Source organism: Balaenoptera musculus, chromosome 14 (assembly GCF_009873245.2).
Source record: "Balaenoptera musculus isolate JJ_BM4_2016_0621 chromosome 14, mBalMus1.pri.v3, whole genome shotgun sequence".
Taxonomy (NCBI): domain Eukaryota; kingdom Metazoa; phylum Chordata; class Mammalia; order Artiodactyla; family Balaenopteridae; genus Balaenoptera; species Balaenoptera musculus.
Window position 1 is genome coordinate 25,583,357 of NC_045798.1, and position 23,710 is coordinate 25,607,066.

General features: G+C 62.3%; 2 protein-coding genes across 3 annotated transcripts in view; one reads left to right on the top strand and one right to left on the bottom strand.

Moving 5' to 3' along the window:
• RSPH14 (radial spoke head 14 homolog) overlaps positions 1–23,710 on the bottom strand; it is a 61,968-nt gene that overhangs the window by 2,182 nt on the left and 36,076 nt on the right. For both annotated transcript variants that reach the window (XM_036823858.1, XM_036823859.1), the window contains exon 5: positions 329–554. In XM_036823858.1, coding sequence (XP_036679753.1) covers positions 329–554 — 226 coding nt within the window. The remainder of the gene's footprint in view (positions 1–328; positions 555–23,710) is intronic.
• The window catches only part of GNAZ (G protein subunit alpha z), a 41,589-nt gene continuing 24,456 nt past the window's right edge, over positions 6,578–23,710 (top strand). Inside the window, exon 1 of the mRNA XM_036823857.1 lies at positions 6,578–6,636. The gene's annotated coding sequence lies outside the window, so the exon portion shown is untranslated. The remainder of the gene's footprint in view (positions 6,637–23,710) is intronic.

Here is a 23,710-nt window from a genome sequence, read left to right on the forward strand (position 1 = left end):
ACACTGGGTCACTAGTGACTAGACGCCCGCGGCTCCACGTCCTGACCTGTGAAGGGAGCCACCACCTTCCTCGGAGGAGGTCTAAGTGTGCAGATGGCACCTCCTGTGCTTGCCTTCCTCATGGGAGGGGGACAACCCTCTCGTTTTTGCCAGGAGTGGGGGCTTCCTGGGACACAGGACTGTCAGGGCTAAACCCAGGCCTGGGCAGGCAGATGCCCCAGTGGAGGGCTCCTCTTCCGCCAGGGCACAAGCAGGTGAGGGGAAGCAGGGGCCTGGGGCGCCACTCCTGCCCTCCCCGCTCCGTCCCTTGTCCCCGACCAGGCCTCACCTGACTGCGATTAGTGCTTGGGTGGCTTTGCTGCGGATGTTGCTGTTGGCGCTCAGGAGCTTCTCCTTCAGGAAGGGCACCGCCCGGCTGGCCAGTGCCTCGGTGGCGTCCTCCATCAGGCAGGCGGCCAGCGTGTCCAGGAGGAGCTCCTGGATCCCTTCCTCCTCCCTCTGCAGCTTCCACACCAGCGAGGGGATCAGGCTGCTGTTGACAATGCCCTTGGCGCCTGCAGGACAGGAACGGGCGCTGAGGGTGGGCCATGGGCCACCTCCCACCTGTCACCTGTGCTGGGAGCCAGAGGGTTGGCGGGGGGGGGGTGGTATTTGACAAGATAAATTGCAAATCCCCCCCTCCCGCTGCCAGGCAGGGGGCCCGAGCAGCCAGCATGTGGCCGTGGGTGACTAGCTGGGGTGAGAACCACGAGGACCCCAAAGGTCCAGCCTTTGGTCGCCTGTGACTGGGGGCACCAGCCTGAAACAGTGGCCTGAGAAGCAGCAGCCTCCTCTGCAGGGCCCAGGCACACGGGGAGCCTCCCTCCCCCGCCAACCATGGTGCAGCAGAGAGAAGGATGGGGGACAGGGCAGGGGGACCCGTCAATTCCCTCCTTCCCATCTGCAACATCTCTGTGATGCTGGAGCCACAGATCAGTCTGGCCAGCCGTGGGGACAGGAAGAAAGCTTGCAGTGGGGTCTGAGGTAGAAGATTTAGAGTGAACAGGCCGGCATCTTAGGTAAAAAGAGCTGTGCCCCCAACCACAGTTGGTGGGCAATCCACAGAGTCTGGCCAAGGGGTCTAAAGGTGCCTGGTGGCCCTCAGGGAGGGGGCTCCACATGGCACAGCTGGGAGAAAATGCAGCGAGCCACCCCCCTTCCACTGTGAACGGTTCTGCCTCACTCCTTCCAGCCTCTACTCCCACCTGGGGGGTCAGTACACGGCTGGCTGCCCAGAGGAGACCCCAGAGATGGCCCAGGCGGCAGCCCAAGGTTGCTCACAAGTGCCCAGAACTGCTGGCAGAGCGGCCGCCACAGGAAGAGAGTGGGCACCGGGGAGGGCGGCCCTTCCCTGCCGCTCTAGGTGTCACTACTGCCCGACAGCCCACCCTCTCCCCGGCCTCCCCAGCAGCCCAGGCTGCCCACCGTGAAGCCATCCAGAGCCCCCATGGAGGTGCCACCAGCGGACACCTCTGTCTTCCGCCTCCCCAGCTGAACTCTCTAATTTACTCTAGAGAGACAAGTAAACAGGTTCATTAGCCTAAAGGTCTCTGAGTGCCAATTAGCATCAGGGATTTCCTCTTTGAAGACACCACCCAGCCTCCCACCCTCACTCCCCGAGGACATCAAATGGCAGGTGCCTGGGGTTAGGGGGTGGAGAGGCAGGGCAGCATGTCCAGAGGCTCCAGTGCCCCCAGCCAGCTTCTCACTGGGGTGTCCGGTGGAGCCGCTAGCTCTGTCCATTTGTTCTCAGGATGCTCACAACACAGGAAAAGCAGTTTCCTGCTGCTTCAGGAGTACTGGGCTTTTTAAGATTTAATATACACAGATTAAAAAAAAAAAAAAGGCTATGTTGGACTCCTAAATGCATCCAGCTATGTGACCTTAGACAAGTTACTTACCCTCTCTGAACCTGGCTTCCTTATTATTAATACAAGCCCACCTGGCAGGGGGTTGTGCAGTATCAGTGGAGTAGGGGGTGGGAAAGTGCTCTGTGTAAGGGACTGTCACCATGTGCCCAGACACCCAGGCCTGGCACAGCGAGAGTCTCCCAAATACCACCAACATTGAGTTCCAGCTGCAGGCAAGCCTGTGGGTGGGGGTGAGGGCTGAGGAGCAGGATACAGACCTAAAAGCTGCACAGTCCCTGCCCTGCAAGAACACCTGTCAGTGGTCCCGAAGCCACCTCTCCTGGGGGCCTGAGGCCTCCCTCCCCTTCAGCCCTGCCCTCCGGCCGGGCCACCACCAGACAGCACATCTGGGCCTCCTGCTCCGGCTCCAGTTCCAGCTCAGGCACCTGCCCCCAGGCTACCTGCCTGCCCCAGCCACAGTCTCACTCGGCCATGACCTGGACGGCCATTGCCCAGCTCACAGGGCAGAGGTGACAATTTGACCTTCCAAGAAGGACTGTGCTGACCGATGGAGGGATAATGTTCCTGACAGGGGGCCACCTGAGCAAAGGCAGGGGGTGAGGGATTTGTGCATTGTCAATCAGGGCTCAATGGTGGCCTCACTTGCACCCGGGTCTGGGCTTCCCGGGAAAGCCCAGGGAAAGGTGCTGCTGTGGGAGCAACAGGATGGGCACAGGCTGGGAGGAGGGCAGAGGGAGGGAGTCAAGGCCGGAAGTTGGAGGTGATCACCTCCACTGCTCCCCCGATTGGTGAGGAAACCAAAGCCCAGAGGGGAAACTGTAGTGCCCAAGGTCATACAGCAGATGGGGAGAGGCCAGGCCTTTAGCCGCCCGGGGTTTTCTTTCCCCGGCATTCATCCTGGGCCTCTGCTCCTAGAAATGCTGAGCACCGGGACCCAGTTCATTTTGAGACAGAGGGAGATTAAAAATAAAACGCGTGCCGGGTGTGCCTCTCTGCTCGTTCACTTTGCTTCTTTTCAGCTAAAAGGAGAGTCGCAGGCCTGGCTATTTATAATTAACCCAGATCTGCAAAGCCTTGTTCTAGTTGGGGGGGGGGTGGTGCACAGGCCCCCAAAAAGAAACAAATCAGAGAAACCCACCAGGCCCCTGACAGCCTGAGACCTGGCTGGCCGGGTTGGGGTGAGCAGGACAGGTGGGGCATGGAGAAGAGCCGGCCAGGAGGGGGCACCCTCGGGCAGTGGGGAGACCAGTGGGAGAGTCTCCGGGGACCGGTCATTACTGCCTGGGTTGACACATGTAGATGAGGAATTCCAGGTCCTAGGGGCTCTGGATGTGCAGGAAGGGAGGCCTGGGGGAGCCAGGCCTTGTGGGGCAGAGGGGCAACGGTGTGAGGCTCGGGTGTGCTTGGGGAGGGCCCAGACTGGCATGGCTACTGGGCTAGGGTGGGCTGGTTGATGGGCCACAAAGCTCAGCTGGGATTGAGGGTCACTATGCCCCTGGAGTGGAACCCCTGGGGTTGAGGTTTGGCCACTTCCTGGGGGCCACCTCGAAGGGCCCCTCCTCGGCCATCTCTCCCTGCTGGTTGGTGAGGTGCTGGGTGGGTTCAATCACCAGAGCCCCCTCCCCCTTTCTTCCTCGGAGCCGAGCTGTGGTCTCCTGGTCCCGTTCTCCCGGCAAGTGAGGACTCAGCCCCGGGAGCACGCATCCACGCCTGGCACCCGGGCCCCACCATGCCTTATCTCAACTCGCCTGCCCAGCTTTAGCCTCGTGTGTCCCCCACTGACCACCCCCGCCGTGCCTGCCTTTGCTCGTGGGGACCCCTCGCTGTCCTCAGCTTACTCGGCCCCTCAATAGCACGTGACATGCTGACCATGTTTTCCTCCCGAGATACTCCCCCCGTGGCCCTGGGACCTCAGCTCCCCGCTTCCACCTCTCCGGCTGCTCCTCCATGTGCTTAGCAAGCACCCCCCCCTCCCTCCGGCATCCCCCACAATGTGGTCCTTGGCCCCCACCATCCCCCCTTTCCCCTCCACCAGGGGCAGCTCCTCTCAGGCTGCAGACACCACAAGGCCGTCCACTGACACCAGGTTGCCTGCCCATCCCCCCCGCCTAGGCTGAACTCGGCCTCATGGACTGACTTCTCTGCTTTCTTATTTTCTCTGGGCTGACTAGCTGACATTTTTACTTGATTCTGCATTTAGAACGACGCACCCTGTGGGACCAGGCCTACTGTAAATAAACATGAAACAAAAACTTGCCATCCTCCTTCTCGAATTTAAAAAGCTAATCTTCAAACTCTCCAGTGGTTCTTAGGCCAACGCCCCAATCCTATACAAGGGCCACCAGCCCGCTGCGACTGTTCCCTGCCCCGCCCCAGCCTGGCCTTGTGGCATCCTCACGGCTCTGGCCGCACTGGTCCTCTGGGTTCGTCCAGGCCTCACACTCCTTCATGCCCAGCGTCTTCCCCACCGTGGAACGTGCTTCCTCCCGCTCCAGGTCATGGGCACCTCCATCCTGCTCCCCCTGCCACAGAGCCCTGATGGGTCTCCCCCTCCAGGCTTCGCACAACCATCACGGGGGTACTATCGTGCAGGGGGTCTAGCAGGCAGGCTTGGGTCTGTCTAAATGCTAGGACCGTGCCAAGCGCAGAGGAGGTCGTCAGTAAATGCTTGCTGGCTGAAGGCTTACAATCCCTGCTTGACCCTGGGGAGCTCTCACTTCCAGGGTCAGGGGAGGGGGCAGCAGCCAGCCCCGTCGGGCCCCTCCGTGGGCTAGCCCCTCATCTCACACCTGGACTGCTGTGCGGGGTCTTCCCATGCTTGCAGCTAGGTTTGCCCCTGCAAACAGCTCACTTCTGACCCCTGGTCCCCCAATTGCCCTCACCATCTCTGAACATGTGTCAACATGCATCTCCTGTCAGAATCACCCTCTAGGGACCATCTATTGTTATATTTGTCTCCTTTTGATAGAAGAGGGAACTGAGGCTCAATAACTTACCCAAGGGTATACTCTCATCCAGGTGAAATAACTCACCCCCAGGGCAGGGCCTGTGCCTGTTTCCTTCCTGCTACCACGGCCATTGGCCTCTGAGGGGACTTCTGGGCAGAGGCCCAGCCTGACCCAGCCTGGCGGTGTGGAGGACACGCACACAAAGGAGCCCGCTATAGTCGGCCACTTTCCACTGGTCCTCAGGGGCCACCCCGAGCCAGCATGTGCCAGGTCTAGTCTAGGTCCGCCTCAAGATGCCCATCACCAACATCTGTCCTGTCTCTGACTGTTTAGGCAGCACCTTCACAGGTGTGCAACGTCGCTGGGGGATGTAGTGCAATGGTCTCCATTTCACAGCAGAGGAAACACTCTCAGAGAGGTTAGGGGATGACATTGAGATGCCACAGTGTCCAGCTGGCAGAGCTGGTCCCTGCCTTCTGACCACAGGCCTGGCCCTATCTCCCTCTGCCAACGGTCCGTTCCAGTGCTTCTGCCCACCAGTGGGGTGATCCTAGTAATAGGACCATGGAGGTGTAGGGTGATAGGGAAGTGTTAGCGGGGAACATCTGCATTTACATGGATGCTCTGGGGTGCACAGAGCTTCAGGTTACAGTGATGGAAAGGACAGAGAGTGGCACTAATGTCTTGGTTCTGGCCTGAGTCTTTAACGCACAGGAGTGAGGGGCTCCTGGCTCTGAGGCCCACAGATTGGCTCCCCCTGAAATTGAAAGCAGAAGTTGGCAGGTGCCCTTTGGTGCATTTTGCTGAGCACCAATGCCTTCTGTGAGCTTCCCAAAGGCGCCCTTGGGACCCTAGCCTCAACTGAGCTGGCTCCCTCCCGCCTCTCTGGTCTGGGGGACCGCTCCTGGGCCCCCCTCCTGTCCTCCCTTCTAAGGCAACCTTCCGTGGCCAGGATTGCCAGGGACCCTGAAGAGCCCTTACCTGCTGCAGGCGCGAGCAGCAAAGATGACTAATGCCCCCTCCCATCGCTGCAAAACGTCACCGGCGTAAACCTTTAGGATTTGAACAGCCCTTTCACACGTCCTAGCCTACTGTCGCGACAACTCAGGGAAGCAGGTGCCACTAGCCCCACTTTGCAAACAGGCTCATTAGAGGTCAGTCAGTTGTCCAAGGTCGCGGAGCTCAGAAAGGGCAGACAGCGTTCGAATTTGGGCCGGGAAGGCGGGCGGGGCCGGGCCCATCCACTGCTCTCCGGCTCGGCCTCCCGCTGGGTGGGCGCCCGGCCTCGGCGCAGCGGGATCGCAGGGACCCCGGTGCCCGCGGCGGTGGCAGCGGCTGCCAGACCCCGGCACGCGCGGAGCCGCGGCCCCTCCCCTGCCCGTCGTCATTGGTCTGTGGGCGCGTCCGTCAGCCGCTCGCGCCCAATGGGCGGCGGGCCGGCGCTCGTGGCGGGGCTGTGGCGCCCTGAGCGTGGACTCCGGCGGGCGCGCGGCTCCCCGCCCGCGGTTGGCCCGGCAACGCGCTGCGCTCGCGGCTCCGCCCCCTGCCGGCGGCGCGGCGCGGGGCGGGCGGACCCGCGGGCGGCGGCGCGGGCGGCGCGGGAGAGCGGGCGGAGGGAGCCAGGCCGGCGGAGCGTGTGCGCCGCCCGCGGCCCGGTCACGTCCCCGCGCGGGCGCCTGCGCCCGCGTCGTGCGGAACGAGGGCGCCGCGGCCCGCGCTCGCCGCCCCGCCACGCGCCGCCGGAGCAGCTCGGCCACGCACCGCGCCGCGGCCCGGAGGTGAGTGAGCGGCCCCGAGGCCGGGGCACGCGGCGGACCTGGGGACCGGGGGCGCGGCCGGGGGCCAACCCGCCCGCACCGAACTCCGCCCGGGCCTTTGTGCCGCGGCCCCGCCCGAGCGGGGGGCGCCGGGCGCGACGGCCGGGATGCGGGCCAGGTGGGGGCGGCGCGGCGGGGGTGCCCGCGCGATGGGCAGGGGCGCCGCGGGCAGGCAGGTGCTGGGAGGGGCGCCTGGGCCCAGGAGGGCGGGCAGGGGCCCAGGGCTGCCACTGGTGCGGGGCCGGGCCGACGACCTGCGGGAGAGGCGCCCGGCGGGGTCTCCCGGGGGGCAGCGGGAGCGCCGGCGCGTGGCCCTGGCTGAAACGGAGGCGAGGGCCCCGGAGGCCTGGGCCCTGGGACGCACGGCTCGCTGTTTTCGGTCACCGCTCTTGCAGCGAGCAGGTTCCTCAGAGGCATTTAGAGCGAGAGGCGAGTATCGACCCGCTGCGATTGTGATAGGTTCCCGGCTCGATATTTTTTCCCTTAAAAGGCGGTGGGGGCTTGGGGTGGGGGGGAGGGCCTCGGGCCGGGGCTCAGCGTCCTGCCGGGGGCCCGAGGGGCTCTGGCTTCAGGGCGGCGCTGAGCCTCTCTGGGCGTTGGTGGCAGGATTCTGCCGAGGCCGAGAATTGGGGTTCTCTGTGACCAGAGAAGAGGATGGGAAGGCGGCGCCCAGGCCGGGGAGTCCGTGTCTGGGGATGGAGGGACCCGCCTTGGGGGAAATCTGCTGGTTTGGGGAGGCATCTGTCCCCTGACCGCCCCTTTCTGCCCAAGTGATCTCCCTGCCCTGGGGATCGAGTCCCTCTGCCTTCTGCTCAGTCTGGAGGAGGCTCCTTGGCCAAATTCAATTAAGCAAATGTTTACTGAGCAGTTGCTCCCCCGGGGCCTGGTGCTGGGGTGGGAGTGAACTGGCCCTGCCCTCCTGGGACTGACTCACCGCCCCCACGGGGGAGAAGCGTCTCTGCTCAGAGAACCCAGCCCTGAAGGTGGGTGTTGGGGCCCCGAGTGGGGCCGGGGTCGGACGGGCCTGTGGGCAAAGTGACATTTGAACTGGAGCTTGAAGGACACGGTCACGGTTGGGGTGGGCATTGCGGGCAGAGGGGAGAGCGTGGACGGAAGCACAGAGAGGGCGCTCAGGCAGTCCAGTCTGGCAGGAGCACAGGAGGTCAGGCGGGAAAGGGCGGAGGCTGCCCAGGGCTGGGGCCGCTGGGGGAAACGGATGACCCTGGAGCCTGCTTCAGTGGTGGCCGCAGTCTCCTCACCTGTGCAAAGAGCAGCTCCGTGACCCAGAACCGAGTGGGCCTGGAGAAGAGCCGGGAAGACCCTGAGGGCTGCTCGTAGCCTAGGACCGCCCTTCCAGGCAGGGCCAGGGTCCTGGGTAACCAACCCCTGGCCTCCTTCCTGGCCAGCATGGAGGATGATGTTGAGCTGGTGGCTCTGTCCCTCTGGGGCGTGGACGTTCGTGAGCAGTAACCGTGGAGACGTGGGAGTCTCCATGCAGCGGCTGATGGTGAGGGAGGGCCTGGCCATGCCCGGATGCAGTGGTGCGCCTTCAGCACTCCCCGTGCTTCAGGGTCGATGGACAAGATGCTGGCATTTGGCTTAAAGCTCTTGTGTGTCATACCAGACCCTGATTTTCTGAGATGGGAGGTGAATAAAACAGTCCTTCCCCCTTGGAAGGCTGGTGTTACCTTCTGCTGTAGATCTGCTGGCTTGCCCGCTGCCGGGGAGGTTTTTCCCTCTGAAGGGGCTGTTTGTCACTCATCTGTGTAGCGTGCCCCCTCCCTGACCCACCCCCAGCCACACACTGGCTTCTGGCCGAGGCCCAGCTTGCTGCAAGGAGAGCAGGGCCCCTGCCTGCCCTCGTGAGGGTGCGTGCTCAGCACGATGGAGCTGCCTTGCTCCATGCTGTCGCCCGGCCCCTTTCTGGGGGCCTGCCATGAGACTCCAGATTTGGGACACGGGGAATGAATTCCCCGTTCTGTCCCCAACTCCTCAGCTCTTCTGTCTCCTGGAGTCCCAGGAGGAGAAGCACCCTGACTGGCTCTTAGGAGCTTCTAGGGCAATTCCAGGAACTTCTGGGTAAGCAGGAGGACTTGACAGGGCTGCCCAGGGCCCCTGCAGGGAGGCCGGTGGGATGCAGGGGCAAACGGCAGGGAAGGCTGGCCTCAACCCAGCCGCGTGGCTGTCTTGTGTGCACATGCAATGACCGAGTGCCGCACTTTCCCCACTGGTCGTGAGGACAAGGCAGCCCTGACTGCCCCGTGCTGGCCCTCTGAAGACCCAAAATTCTGTGCGGCTGTAGGGTATTTTCCCTGCTGCCGACCGTGGCTGGGCTTGCAGGAACCCTGGAGGAGGCAGATTAGCACACTGCACCCTCAGGAAGGAAACCCGGGGTAACTGAGCCCCAGGGGCAGTCCTGTGGGCTGGCAGGGCAGAGGGCACAGGGAAGTGGACAGAGGCATCAGGGCAGACGCTGAGGGTCAGCCCAGGTAGGAGCCCAGAGCGGTGGCCTGACAGCTTGTGCAGACTCGGGGGCGGTGGAGGCGGGGAGCCCCAGTGGAGGCAGCGGAAGACCTGGGTCAGGCCTGGCCCTGCGCCCACCCCACCTCCCGCCCAGCCCCATCCTCTATGAGCCTCCTCATCCTCACCACAAACAGAGCCAAGAGTGCCCTGCCCATCCCCGCATGGTCCTCCCCACATCCACGCTGGCAGGGGAGGTGCCTCCCAGGAGCGAACTGACAGGGACTAACTCACAGGGACCATCTGGATCCCTGGGCTCGCGGGGGAGCCAAGGGAACGGAACCTCACCCGTTCGCTCGGCTCAGCCGTTCGTTCCTTTGGCTGATCTTTACCAGCACCTGCAAGGGCTAGGGCCATGCCCGGTGCAGGGACACGGCAGGGGGCAGGGCACACAGCACCCATTCCTGTGGCGCTCACTGAGACCCAGAAGGTTGACAAACACCCGAGTAGCTGAATGCCAGGCAGGACAAAGGCCGTGAAGAGCCTAAAGCAGAAGGGGGTGGGGGTCCTGTGTGGAGGGGCCATTGGCACAGCACCATGGAGAGGCCATGGGTGAGTTGTGAGACCGACGAAGAGCACCAGGAGGGAGGATGGCAGGTGCAAAGGCCCTGAGGCCAATGCACTTCTGCAGCTGGAGGCCACCCTGCCCCCCAAGGTCAGGTGGCTGGAGCCCGGGATGGGGGGCGGGGGCGGGGTTGTGGAGCAGGTCAGGTAGGATTACGCTTTTAAAGGACCCGTCTGGCAGATGGCGTGGGGGCCGCTACAGCATTCGGGGTGAGGGGCTGCTGACCCAGTGGGGTGGGAGCAGGAGTGGTACTGAGAAGTGGTCGGATGCAGGATTTAGCTTAACAAGGACCTGCTGATGGAGAAGAGGAAAGGACCGCTCTGGAAGGACAGAGTTGGCCTTGGCGAGGAGGAAGACTCAGACGCATCGTGAGAGGTGGGGAATCGGGAGTTGGGTTAGACCCAGGTGGACGTGGGCATACATGGCAGTCAGAGGGGAGAGCCAGGCTGGAACTGGAGACCTGGAGTCCCCCCACCAAGAGTTGGGGGGCAGGGGCCGGCAAGGTCACTCAGGGATCAAGGGCAGGTGGGACCAGAAGGGGCAGAGCCAGGCCTCGGGCCCCACGGCTCAGAGCTGAGCTGAGATTCCAGGGGCTGCACAGGAGGGTGTTCCTGGGAGGGTGGGTCCCCTGCAGTGGGCCTGGGGTGCATGGGGGCTAAGCAACATGGGCAGGACTGGCTATACAACTTGGGGGTCCCTTGTTAAAAATGATTAAGCATTTCAGGGCAGTGACAGCAGAGTGTCAGGCTGGGCATGGCGCGCATGTGCACGCCTGGGAAGGCCAGTCGTGGCTGCCAGGATGGTGCCCTGGGCCGGCGACCACTCTGCCCTTCACCTGCCTCCCATGGGCAGGTGGGCTGTGTCGGGCACCTCGGGCCATGGCGGCTGCACCCTGGCCTCTGTGAGCGGCGCTTCTCCCCCTCTGTCCGTGGACCCCCGGCCTCCGTCCCTCGGGCAGGAGACACAGCCAGCTGGTAGAGGGCTGGGCAGCCTGTTGACAGGAGCGGGTGCATGTGGCGGGTGGCCTCACACACAATGGCTTCCTTGAGTTCGTCTCTTTTCTGAAGGAACCTGCTACATCACAGAGTTTTGAGTTATTTGCTTCTAAATTAAGGTATAACTCTCTTTTAGAGATGTCCCCGGAGAATCCATCAGAAAGTGCTAAGGAGTGAGGCTGTTAAAATCCGCGGTGCGGTGCTGGGGGTGGGGTGGGGGGAAGTGGTGGCAGACTGTCGAGCCCAGCGCACCCTCCAGCAGCTGCTGACCAGCACGCACCCTCCCCAGGCTCCCCCGGCCCCCGCCTCTACTGGCCGTGCGGCAGCAGTCAGAGCCCAGCTGCAGAAGGAGCCCCTGCCTTGCCGAGCCCCCTGCCCTGGGAGTGGTGACGGTCAGGTCGTGGCGTTGGGTGGAGGGGAGCGGCCGCATGTGTCGTGTCCCCCAGAGCCCCCGGGCAGGCGTTTGTGGAGGGCAGGGACGCTCACTTTCTCCTCTCACAGCCTGTTCCGCCAAGAAGGGGCCTATTTTTACCTCGGTTTTCTCCTCTCGGTGGAGGAGACTGGGACCCGGGGAGGTGGGGTGGCTCCTGAGTGGGCACCGGCCGGCCCAGACCCCGGGTGGGTGTCCAGGGACCCTGAGGGATTCTCAGCAGCCCGGGTGGCCCCCCCTTCCTGCAGGCAGCCTGCCTCTGTCCACCCTGGGGTCCCCAGGGGTCCAGGAGGGCTGACTGGTGGGGCTGCTGTGCTGGAGGCTGGTGTGGCGCTGGGGCCAGTGCTAAGGTTCTGGCCGTGGCCTGGTCCTTTCCACTGGGAGGACTGCATCATCACAGCTGCTCTTTCTTCTCACCAGTGGCTCTCAGGCTGGGTCCACACACAACTTGGGGTGTCCAGGAGGAGGCTCTCAGGCCTCCTAATTCTGTTTTCCCGTTGGGGACCTCTGTCCGGAACAGCGCCTGTGTCCACACCCGCACAGATCCTGTGCCCCTTCCTGCACGTACCCCAGTGTAACCGCTGCCTGTTTTCTTTGTCTGTGCTTGTTCTCCGTCTCTCTCCTGGACCTGAACATAAGCTCTGTGAGGTCAAGACCTTCGTCTGCTGTTCATCACTGAGAACCTGGCCCCCAGAGCCCGGCCTAGCCCTCAGCAGGGAGCCAGGAAACGGCTGTCAAAGGGGGCCACGAACGTGGCAGGTGAGCAGGCCTCCTGGCGGCTGCAGCCTTCACGTTGGAGAACTGTGGCTCCAGCCCAGTCCTCTGCTCCCGTGAGGTGTGCCTGCCGGTTGACAAACACAAACCACCCGCAGGTGGACAACCACTGGCCGGGCGCCCATCAGGCCCGACTGGTTCACTCACGAGCCAGAGGCAGGCAGGGTGCCCAGCTTCTCACGCTGCCATCACAGGCCCAGGTCCCCCCACCGGGGGTCAGACACCTCCGGCTGACACTGGTCCCTCAGTGACGCCGTGTGACTCGGTGAGGCCCTAGTTAGTCTGGGAGATGTGCGGTCATGACATTTAGAGTCGCGTCCATGGGAAAGTGTGCTCGGAAGGCGAGGGGAGATCCTGGTGGTGGGAAAGGACCACGGCGCCCACAGTGACCACAAGATGACCAAGTGGCCTTTCCAGACAGCCCTTGTGCTCCAGGATGAGCTCAGCAGGGAGCTCAGTGAAGGGCAAAGAACACTGAATGGGAAGCCGGGAGACCTGGGCTTACTCCACCTGCAGTGTAGACACGGTGAATCCTCTTCACTCTGGGCCTCTGTATCCTCACCTTCAGATCAGGCTGGGTCGAGGGTGCAGGTAGTCTTCATTTCTTACTCCAGCTCTGGAGGGGCTGCCCAAAGCAGTGTTGAGAAGGATTCTGAGGCTGTGTGGTGGCTCAGAGGAAAGTGGTCGTGGTTGATTAGTGGTGTCTGCAGTGGTACAGGAAGCGGGATTTAGCCGTTCTTTCCAGGGGCTGCTCGAGCCCACACACCGCGCCCTCCCTCCTGCCCAGCAGCTCCAGCTCATCCTCCTACCCGTGGCAGCCTCTCCATACCCTGGTCGAGTGAATGAGCAGGTGATTGAGCCTCGTGCTCAGCTCTGCTTGGCCTAGAGCCCCGAGAAGCCTGCCTGGAGCCGGGAGACCAGGTAACCCCTGGCCGTGCTAACCGGTGCTAACGTGCTAACCGGTGTGGTTCCAGCTCTGGGTGTTGTAGGAGTGGGGACAGTGCAGGAGGAGGGGGTGGGTGACGGGCAGGGCCGTGGTGTGAGTCCCAGGCTCCCAAGGATGGGTCACCAGGCTTCACCAGGGATGAAGATGAGAAAAGGCTCCAAGCTGCCAGGAGGGGCCCCTGAAGACCCTGTCAAGGACTTGACACCTGCAGCCCTCACCCTGGCTCCAGCAGGCCCTCGTGACCCCAGCTGGTGTTGCGCACCCCGCCCCATCCCCGCCCTGCCACTGTGCCAGTGAGGCTGTGGGCGGGGCAGGGCAGGGCAGTGTGGAAGGGGCCAGGCCAGGGAAGGAGCAGTCCCCACCTGAGGACCTTTCTCAGGTCGTCTACCTCTGGGCTGACCGAGGGCCTGGCCCTCACGCCTCCTCCCTGCCCCTGCATGGCACATCCTCTGTGACCCCAGCTGTCCCACTGTGTGTGGCCTCTGGCCTGCCCACCTGTCCCCTCTTGCTTCCTGTGGCCCCACAGAGAGACCGCCACCGCCAGCCAGCCTACTATCTGGCCCTCTTCAGTGCTTCTGGGTGCAGTGGCTCTGTCCCTGAGCTGGGCTTTCCTCCAACGTGGTCGCCCCCCTCACCCGCTCCGTTACCTCTGATATGCTGTGCAAACATATTTCTCGATAAAATGCTGGGAAGAAAAATAATTAGAGTGTTGCCTCCATTATCCAATTTCTGATTAATCAAACTCTCTTTGTCCTCGGCCAAAATCTGTTCATTTCCCTTAAACAATGGGCCAGTGCCAGGCATCGATTTCCTCTGTGTTAACACCACACACGCATGCACATCCCCAGCCCTGGCCCTGGCCCTGGCCCTGCCCCTGCCCCGTGGCAGGGAGGAGGGAGGCACAGACGGGGCCGCCCTGAGCCCCCAGCACCACCCTCTGCCTCCAGGAAGCTCCACGACCTCGACGCACCCACCATCCCAGCTCCAGCTCCCTGGCTGGGCTCAGCCCCACGTGGCCTCGGTCTCCAGGTGCATTAGTCTTGTTGCTGGTGGTTCTGGGCTCTCCTGGGGCAGGAGATGGAGGGATGGAGGGCTGGTGCCGAGTGGTGGAGGGTGTGGCTGCTGGGGACTGGGCAGAAGGGTGAGCTGCGGCCCCAGCTCTGGGGGGACCAGGACTTTGGGACGCGTCCCCCTCACTGGTGCAGGACGGCTGGGGCTGGGCCAGGAGGCCAGGGATGGGGGCCGGGGCCTGTGAGGGGGCCTCGGTGCGGATGGAGGCGTGCTTTCAGTGACAGCCGCAGAAACGCAGTGCTCATAGGCTCACCAGATGGGGGGACTCCCTGGGTGGGGGGCTCAGAAGCAGGGCAGAGTCAGGGTCGGTCCGGGCCACGCACCACCGTGTCCATCAGGGGAAGGCCAAAAGGCCTTGCTAGAAGACTTCCCAGAAGTCCCTGCTGGCCCCTGCCTGCCCTGAGTTGGCCCCTCCCTCACTCAGTACAAAGGGCTGGGGTGGATTTATCAGCATCTGCTTCCTGCCACTTACTTCTGGGCCATGGGACGCATTAGTGACAAACAGACCACAGCCCCTGCCCCGTAAAGCCCCTGCCCCATGGAGCCAGCGTCTGTAAGCATGATGGGGCGGGAAACATGATAAGCGAGTCACACAGCAGGTTAGAAAGCGACAATGCTGTGTGTGTTTGGGGCGTCATAAATAGGATGGGCGGGGTGCCTCCGAGGAGGCGACCCCCGAGCCGCTGGAGCGGATGCAGTGGCTCTCTGGACAGAGGATGTTCCCGGTGGAGGGAAGAGCCAGTGCAGAGGCCCTGAGCTGTCGGGACAGCACAGCAGGAGGGCTGGGGGTCAGGAGTGGGGAGTGGAGGGAGCATGAGGGTGGGTCAGGGGGTCAGGGCTGGTCGCAGAGCCTCGGGGCCACAGAAGGACTTGGACTCCAGCTCCGAACTGAGATAGATGTCTGGCCTGCTGTGGGAAGGTTTTGAGCACAGGAGAGACTCCGCCTTGTGTTTTTACAGGGATCCCCTGTCCGCCCCGTCGGGAGGAGCAGAGTGTGGGGGTGGGATGGGTCGCTGGGGCAGTCCAGAGGAGGGGCTGAGGGTCGGGCTCCAGGCAGAGGCCCCTGAGGTCAGGCCCAGCCCTGAGCTGAGGCCTTGGGCCTGTTAGGAAGGGGTGGGGGAACAGAGGGAGGTGTGCTGGGCACACGCTAGCCAGTGCCCCCAGCTCCCCTTCCAGTGCCTGCTTACAGAAACTACCCTTCCCTCCGAGTGGGGCAGCACTGATTTCATTCACGCTCCGGAGCTCCCTGTCAGTCAGGCCGAGGCAAGGCGAAGCGGTGGCAGAATCCACACCTTCGCCCAGTTCCCAGTGGGGCCCGTCCTGCGACCCAACCCCCTCAGCTTGCGTCCTCGACCAATCATGTGCCTGAGAATCCCTGTCTCAGCCTCTGCTTCTCGAGAACCCCGTCCAGACAGGGTCAAGGCCACTGTGGGCTTGAACACTCCCGGGGGTGGCCTGTCTCAGAGAGGAGGATCGGGGCCAGCCGCTGAGAGTGACCTGGGGCAGCCGCCGGCCTCGAGAGGACCCACGGGGCTGGACAGTGTGCATGTTCTGGGCCCTTCCTTGGACCTGGGAGCGGGCTAGGCATCTGACGTTTTTGAGCCACGCTGGCCTGGAGACTGAGATCCTGCAGCCTGCAGGTCTGCGTGTGATTAGGAGGCTGGGGAAGGAGGCGGTGAGAAGGGCATGGAAGGAAAAGGGGCTGGACGGAGGTGGTGCTCACCTTCCAGGTGAGAAAAAACAGGAAAGGAGCTGTGAGGGAAGGGGGCCTATAGAGCCCTCGCCAGAGAGGGTCCCACCTGCCACCTGGGGGTGGCCAGGGCAGGGGCTGGGATCATGGGGGGCCACGCACAGAGGCAGGGCACAGGAAAATCAGTCCCCACCCAGCCCAGGGGCCTGAGTGACAGTCAGCAGTTCCCTTGGCTGCGGAAACCTAGGGCCAGGCTCTTGGTGAGTGCACCTCCTTCCCCTTGAGTGTGGAACCTTCCGGTGTTGTTTATTTATTTACTCCAGGCCTGGAGAAATCTCTGGCCTGGTTTCCTCCTGAGTCAGTGTTCCTCAGGCGATGCTATGACATCTCATCGGGTCGGCCGTGGCAGCTGTGGGCCGGAAGGCTGCACACGTGGCTGGGGCGTCCAGAGCCACGGGACAGTGCAGGGCCAAGGGAAGGGCCTCTCCTGTCACCTGTAGCGGTCCTGAGGCCAAGGGGCTGCCTGGCCAGGGCAGAGCCAGTTGTTGGAGCCTGTCTGCTGCTGGGGGCACTGACCACCAGGCCCTGTCCTCCTCCCATCTGCTTGGACTCTGGCTCCAAAATAAGCAGGGAACAAGGAGGAGGCAAAGTAAAGGGGCTGCTTTTAAGGGGAGACCCACTGTGGGTCTGGCAGGCAGGCTGGGGTGTGTGGATAAGCTCACCCGGAGCCTGGTCCAGTGGGCTGGGGGGTGGCTGTCGGGGTCCCCAAGCCAGCAGTGTCTCTGTTCCGTGTATCTTCCCGAGCACCTGCTCAGAGGGAAGTGGAGCTGGGGCCCTGGGGAGGGGGCACGGGGGTCAGGTGCGGCCGGGCAGGAGGAGCCAGCGGCTGAGGAAGGGCCGTCCTGCGTTAGGTCTGGTTCCACGGCCCAGCAGGGGCGCCAGACACTGGGCTCAAGGTCACTCTGGGCGGGTGATAAGTCCAGCTGGTGCTGCAGTGGCCGGGGTCGCTCAGGAGGGAGGCTCTTGCTGGCCTCCGGGGGGATGTTCTCAGCTGGGTGGCGGGGCGGGCAGGGCGCTGTGGGTGTGGGGGTAGGAGACGCAACCAGGGAGGCTGGCTTTGCCCAGAGGGCAGCTTCCGGGAGGGCGGCCTGTCCCTGTCCCCTTCCAGTGTTACTGGCATCAAGGTAAGCAGGGGTCATCTCAGAGCGAAACGTGTGGCTTTTTAGTCCAGAAGTACGTGTTGTTTTATCAAAAACCATCAGAGCGATTGGATTCTGCCGTGTGTGATGTCGGCCAGGCCCACGAGCTGTAGGGTATGAGGGAGGCGTGGCCTGCGCTTGCTTTGCGGGCCTTTCCAGGGAAGCCCCGTGCCAGTATCCTCCCTGATGCCTGGATTCAGGCTGGTGATGCAACCCGTGCCTGCCTCCTGCCACCAGTGGCAGCTCCCTGGGAGAACAGGGGTCTCCGGGGGGGCAGTTTCTGCCCTCTGGCCCCTGGGGGGGGGGGGTCCCTGCCAGGGCAGCCATCTCTGAGCTGCTCCCTAGGGAACTGTGGGAGGGACGCTCCTGGGGTGGACCTGCCCTGAGCTGGGCCCAGGCCAGGCAGGCTCCCCCACTGCCCAGCCGAGCCCTTGGGCAGTGTCACCCCAGCTGTCCCCACCCTGGCCCCATCCCCTCCCCCGCATGACTGGTGGCTTCTTGTCATCTGTCTCCTCCAGCGTCACCTCCTTGGACCTCCCCCCGTCCCGCTAGTTGGACGCCCGCCACACACACCTCCTCCCCTTCTCCACGCTCGTCACCAGTCCCCCCACCAAAACACAAGCCCCTTGGTGCCCAGACTCACCCCATGTCCCCGAGCTCAGAGCAGAGCCTGACACACAGGCTCTGTCCCCCGAGGGTACCGTGATGATCAGACAGGGCCCAGGGTCGACTGATGGCCTACTGGGAGGGCCGGGGGGGCCCTGATGGGATGGAACTAGCGGATCAGGGGTGGAGCACTTTTCTGAGACAAGAGATGGCATCTGTCCTGAGTGAGGCCGTGGGGTGCAGCGCTGACGCCACCGCCCAGGGGTCCCAGCGGGGAGGGGCTCAGGCCCGGGTATACTCTTCTGCATCCCAGGGGCCGGGTGGCCACCAAACCATGGAGGTGGCCTGAGGCCACAGCTGTGAGCAGCAGCCCCACCACCCTCCTCCAGTAAGGCAGCCTTTCTTCTCTTTCTGTCCTTTTCCTTCAAGGGGAAAATACCAGTTTGGACCTCCCCCCGCCCACCCTGATCCCGTTGTTCAGGAGGAGCAGGGCCACAGCCTCCCTGGCAACACCCTGGTTGGCAGCTGCGACCCCACTTCTGTTCTGGGTTCCTACTGTCTGAGCTGTGACTCGGGCTTTCCGTTCAAAGCAGGAACACGAGGCCAGTTTTAAAGCACAGATGCCTAAGTGAAAACGCAAGTCAGTTTAAGGAAAACCACGGGGTAAATGACAGAGCAGGTGACCAGTGGTACTGTGGGTGCCGGGGGTCCTGGGGGTCGGAGGACCCATGGGCCCGAGCCCTGCAGGACCCCGCAGGCAGCCCCGAGGAAGTCGCCCCCTCCCCAAACCTCAGTTTCCACACCTGAGGTGCCGTGCCCAGCTCTGGACACCCCGCAAAGCTGAGGCAGGGAGCCGTACTCTCGGGACAGAGGTTCAGGCCGCCCCCCCTGGGGGGGGCCCCGGCGGCTGAGGGTGCAGCCAGGCCCTCTCCCTGGCCCCCCGGTGCCCAGCTCCCCCGGGATGGCCCCTCCCTGAGGCCCAGCCCTCAGCTGCCCTGAGTCCGAGGACACATGCAAACGGCCCCTTGGGGTCTGCGGGCCCGGGCTGGCCAGGCAGGGGCTGTTGCGCCCAGAGGTAAAAGGCCTGTCGTGGGGCCACAGCTTGAGTTCAGACGGGTGGAGGCGGGGAGCAGAGGGGCGGGGGGTGGTCAGAAGCGCGCAGACAAAGGACATGGGCCTGTTGGGTGCCACGGGCCGGTCTAGGCTGGACTTGAGAAGACCCAACAAGGGGCGCACAGGGGTCTGGCACTCAGGCTCAAGTTTCTACCCAAAGCGGAACTCTGGGCTCCAGCTCACCGGGCGTGCATGGGCAGCGGGAAACGGGTCCTTCTTAAGAGGGGAGGACACAGGTCAGCAGTGACGGCCACAGGGAGGGAGCTGATGCGGGGATGGCAGTTCTGGAGGGCGGGGAGAGGGACCCACTGTTCAGAAGATGGAAACGACTTGGGTGGTTCAAGCCCAGGAGGCCAGCGGCAGAGGCGTGTGGACAGGACATGGGCGTTGGGACTCAGGCAGGCCCCCCCCAGGCCTCTACAGAAGGCTGCAGGGGCCCAGGAGCAGCTGCAGGTGGAGGGGGGACAGCGGTGCTGAGTCACAGCCCCACCCAGCTCCGCGGGGGGCAAGGGGCAGGCTCTGGGGGTGGAAAAGCCCAGGACCTCAGACAGCCCTGGTCCCTGCTCTGGCGCTGGGGACTCGCTGGCTGGGGCGTCAGGTGGGTGGTCTCACTCGGCCTTGCTGGCCCTGTGATCTGGGCTGCCCTCGGCCCTGGGGTCCTCCCCCCGCCCCCCGCACAGCTGGCCACCTGAGTGACCTCTGCTTGGGCCTCAAACGCCCCCTCTCAAGCACACCCTGATCTAGTGGCCCAGGGCTCAGCGTGGAGCAGGCTTTCCTTGGGGTGGGGAGGGGGTCTGGAGAGTGAGGGGCTGGGCCCGTCTCATCTCTGTCTCCCTCAGAGGAAGCGGGGACCTGTGAGGAAGGTGCCCCACCCGCCGGGTCCAGGCCTTCTCAGGCCAGTAAGCCGATAAGCCATCTTCTGTCCTCGGAGACCCTCTGGCTTAGCCCGGCTTGGGTGCAACACCTTAGGTGACCTTGACCCTGGGCTCCCTTCCTGCATCGTCGGGGGTGGGGGCAGGAGGAGCTGCTGGGAGCGAGGTCAGGGGCTGGCCTTCCACAGCCTTGCTCCGCCCCAGCTCCTGACACAGCTGCGAAGAGGGTGACAGCGGACCCGGGTGTCACGTGGTTGGAGCTCTGGGCCAGACCATGGCGGGGGCGTCCAGGGTACAGGGCGCCAGATATGCAAAGGCCCCAGAGAGGTGGCAGCAGTGTGTCCCCACCCCTGGCTCCAGGCCGTCACCAGATTCCGTGACATGAGACTTGAGAGGGCCGTGTCTGGGGAAGGGCAGTGTGACAGGAGGGCAATTGGGCCTGCCAGGCAGTGAGCCACGGTCCAGGGTCGGGGGTCGGGGGCAGGGCTGGGAGGTTTTGAAGGGAAGTATCTGCCTGAGACCACAGGAAGGAGAGCAACTTTCAGCCACAGGGCTGCTGAGTGGGCTCTGGGTTTGGGGTCCTGCCCTCGCAGCCTTGGGGTCCACAGGTAGGCGGGTCAGTGAGTCCGGGAGGCCTATGAGGGGCTGTGATGGAGCTTGTCAAGACCCTCAAAGGACCCAGTTTCTCCCCACAGGTGCTGGGGAGCCCCCGTGGGTCCATATGTGTAGACCGAGCCAGCCAGGGGCGCACCTGCCGCTTCTCCCCAGCGTCCCCTCTCCAAGAACAGCCCCCCTCCTGCCCTGGGGCCAGACCCTGGGGCGCCCTGAACCCAACCGCAGCCCCATCCCCTGGACTGCTGCTTGCAGAGCCTTCCCGGTCCAGGGATGCTGTTCACACCCCAGACAACACAGCACTCATCACCCAAACCTTGGCTGGCTCCCACCTGACTCAGGGAAGAGGCCGGCCCCTCACTCTCGGCGCCAGCCCCTAGCATCCGTGCTGTCCCTCTGATGCCAGGCACGTCCCCGTCTCAAGGCCTTTGCACCCGCAGTCCCGCTTTCCTCACCACCTCCTTCCCGGAGGCCGGCCCCCCAACCTGTGCAGCCTGCATTGCCCCCCTGCCCCCACCCCACTCTCTGGAACTGGGCCCTTCCCTCACCACTGCTCACTTGCTACCTTTGGTCTGATGCCCACCCTTCTCCGTCAAGGGTCTTCAGCAGTGCCCCCCCCTCCATTACCGCCAGCCGGCCCAGTAAGTAACTGTGAGTGACAGAGCCCTGACTCCTCCGCGTGCACCCCTGCTCCCCACATGCCATGCGCAGCGGCACAGACGTGCATGTGCACCTCCCTACACACACGTACATGGACTTGCACGCAGGTACTACCTAGACCAGTGTGTGCACACGTGTGCCGTCCTGCACACGGACGCAGGCACGGATCTGCAGGCATGCGACCACAACACGGATGTGCACCTGCGCCGTGGGCTCCTCCCGGCCGGCCCACCCCCACTTCTCTCCCTGTGCCTCTCTCGTCTGTCTCGGTCCAGCCACCCTGCCTTCCTTTGGTTCCCCGGTCACACCATGGCACCCCTGCCCCCCCCCCCACCATACCTCTCCCTTCCCCACTCCTCAGTGATTTCCAGCCAGACCCAGCAGCGCTGTGGTGGGGCGTCCTGGGTGTCGGACCTGGGGACCCATGAACAGTTACTGGCCAGGGAATGATGTGGTCTTCCTGCCCTTGGCCCTGCGTCTCTGGGCTGACTGGGGACGTCCTCGGGGGTCCAGGAAAGCCCAGTCAGACCCAAAGAGATGGAACTGGCAGGAGCCTCCGAGGGGGTGGGGCTGTCCTGAGGTCCCTCTGCTCACAGACCTCCCTGCCTGTGTCCGCGCACAGCCCCAGGCTCCACCACCCCATAGGTGGCAGTTGGCTCCCAGACTTGGCCCGACACGCATAGTCGCCCCCAGCCACGATTCCCATTTACTCCTCCGTTGCCCTGTGGCTGCACTGGTCAAGGACCACGTGGCCAGCCCCACTTTTCTCATGGGTGTGTTAAAATATAAATAACAAAATTTACCATTTTAACCATTTTTAAATGGTACAGTTTAGTGGCATTAAGTACATTCACGTCGTTGTGCAGCCATGACCACCATCATCTCCAGAACCTTTTCATCTTCCCAAACTGAGACTCTGACCCTATTAAGCAACAGCTCCCCAGCCCCTGGCACCATCTACTTTCTGTCCCTATGAACTTGACTGCTCTAAGGACCTTATGTAATTAGAATCCTACAGTATTTGTCCTTTTGTGCCGGGCCTGTTTCACTGAGCATAATGTCCTCAAGGCTCATCCATGTTGTGGCAGGTGTCAGAATTTCCTTCCTTTTTAAGGCTGAATAACATTCCCTTCTATGTTTTTATCACATTTTGTTTGTCCATTTGTCTGTCAGTGGACACTTCAGTTGCTTCTGCTTCTTAGCTATTGTGGATAATGCTGTTATGAACATCGGTGTACAAAAATTGTTTTGAGACTCTGCTTTCAATTCTTTTGGGTATGTACCCAGAGGTGGAATTACTGGATCATGTGGTAGATCTGTTTTTATTTTTGTGAGAAACCGCCATACTGTTTTCTATGGTAGCTGCGCCATTTTACCTTCCCACCAACAGTGTGCAAGTGTTCCAATTTCTTCATGTCTCGTCAGTATTCACTGTTTTCTGAGATTTTTTCAATAGTAGCTATCCTTATAGGTGTGAGATGGTATCTTAGTGTGGTTTTGGTTTGCATTTCTCTAGTAATTAGTGATGAACATCTTTTCATGTTCTTATTGGCCATTCATATATCTTCATTGGATAAATGTCCATTCAAGTCCATTGCCCAGTTTTGAATCAGGTTGGGTTTTTTGTTGAATTTTAGGAGTTGTCCTTATATTCTAGATATTAATTCCTTATTAGGTATACAATTTGCAGATGTTTTCTAACATTCCGTGGATTGCCTCTTTACCTGCTGATACCGTCTTTTGGTGCACAAAAGTTTAAAATTTTCATGAAATCCAGTTTGTTTTTTCTTTTGTTGCCTGTACCTTTGGCATCTTATCCAAGAAATCAATGCTAAACCCAGTGTCAGGCAGCTTTTGCCCTATGCTTTTTCCTAAGAGTCTTACAGTTTTAGGTCTTTTATCCATTTTAAGTTAATTTTTGTATGTGGTGTTTGATAAGGGCCTCAGTCTGGTGGGAGGGACCAGAGAAGGGGCGGGCGTGGTGGGGAGAGGTGGGGTGCCCGCTGGTGGGCCACGAGGGCCTGAGCTGGCCCGTGAGGAGCAGGCAGGGGTCCCATGCCAGAGCCAGGTGGAGGGCGGGCTCCCGAGGCTGCATGGGGTTGGGTGCGGGGGGTCATGTGCGGCGCTTGCGAGGACGCGGCCGATGGTGGTCTGTTCAGGTGCAGCCTTGCACGGAGGCAGGGGACTGGCCCGCTGGACCCCGTGCTGTGTCGCCTTCCTGGGTTAAACTATGTCCCGAGAGAGGGGTCACCACAGGGAGGCCCAGCGCCTGGGGGCCTGCTTGTCTCTGGGGGCCCCAGACAACGGGAGGGACCTGCTCTCCTGGGTGACCTTTGTCCCTGTCGCTGATCAGCTGAGGGAGAATTGGTCACTTGGGGCCTGCCTGTACCTGAGACTTTAAGACACAAAATTGAGAAAAATGGAAATGACAACATGGGGTTCCCCCAGTGTAGCCAGCATCGCCTTCAGGAGGCCGGGCACCGGGGGGCCCTGGGCAGACGCTGGGCTGGAGCCAGATGTCCGGGGCTGCCGGCCGAGGGCAGGGCCGGGTCATCAGCAGGGACCAGGGAGCAACCACTGAGTCCCTGTCGTACATACTTATGGTCCAGGGCAAGTCCCTGGCGGGACTCTTGTCTATAAACCTTTCTTATGACACAGTTCACGAGAGAAGTATAGGCAACATGGTAAAATGCACAAATCCCTTGTAATTTCACAACATAGAGCTCATTGCTGCTTGGAAAATAACTTCGCAGACCTCTACTCACACAGTACGTGCACGCACGTGTGTGTTGGGGGGCACATGCCTGTGGGTGCATGTGCTGCCTGCGTCCTGTATGCATCGTCCTACGACACTCGCTCGAGAGCACCCACCCCGTGCCCGGAGGGGGGTCATCTCGGGGCCTCTGTTCTAAGCATGATCGCCATCCTTGCTGGGGCCGTGCTGAATGACCAGCCGTTTAGTCGCTGCTCTCAGCAGAGACG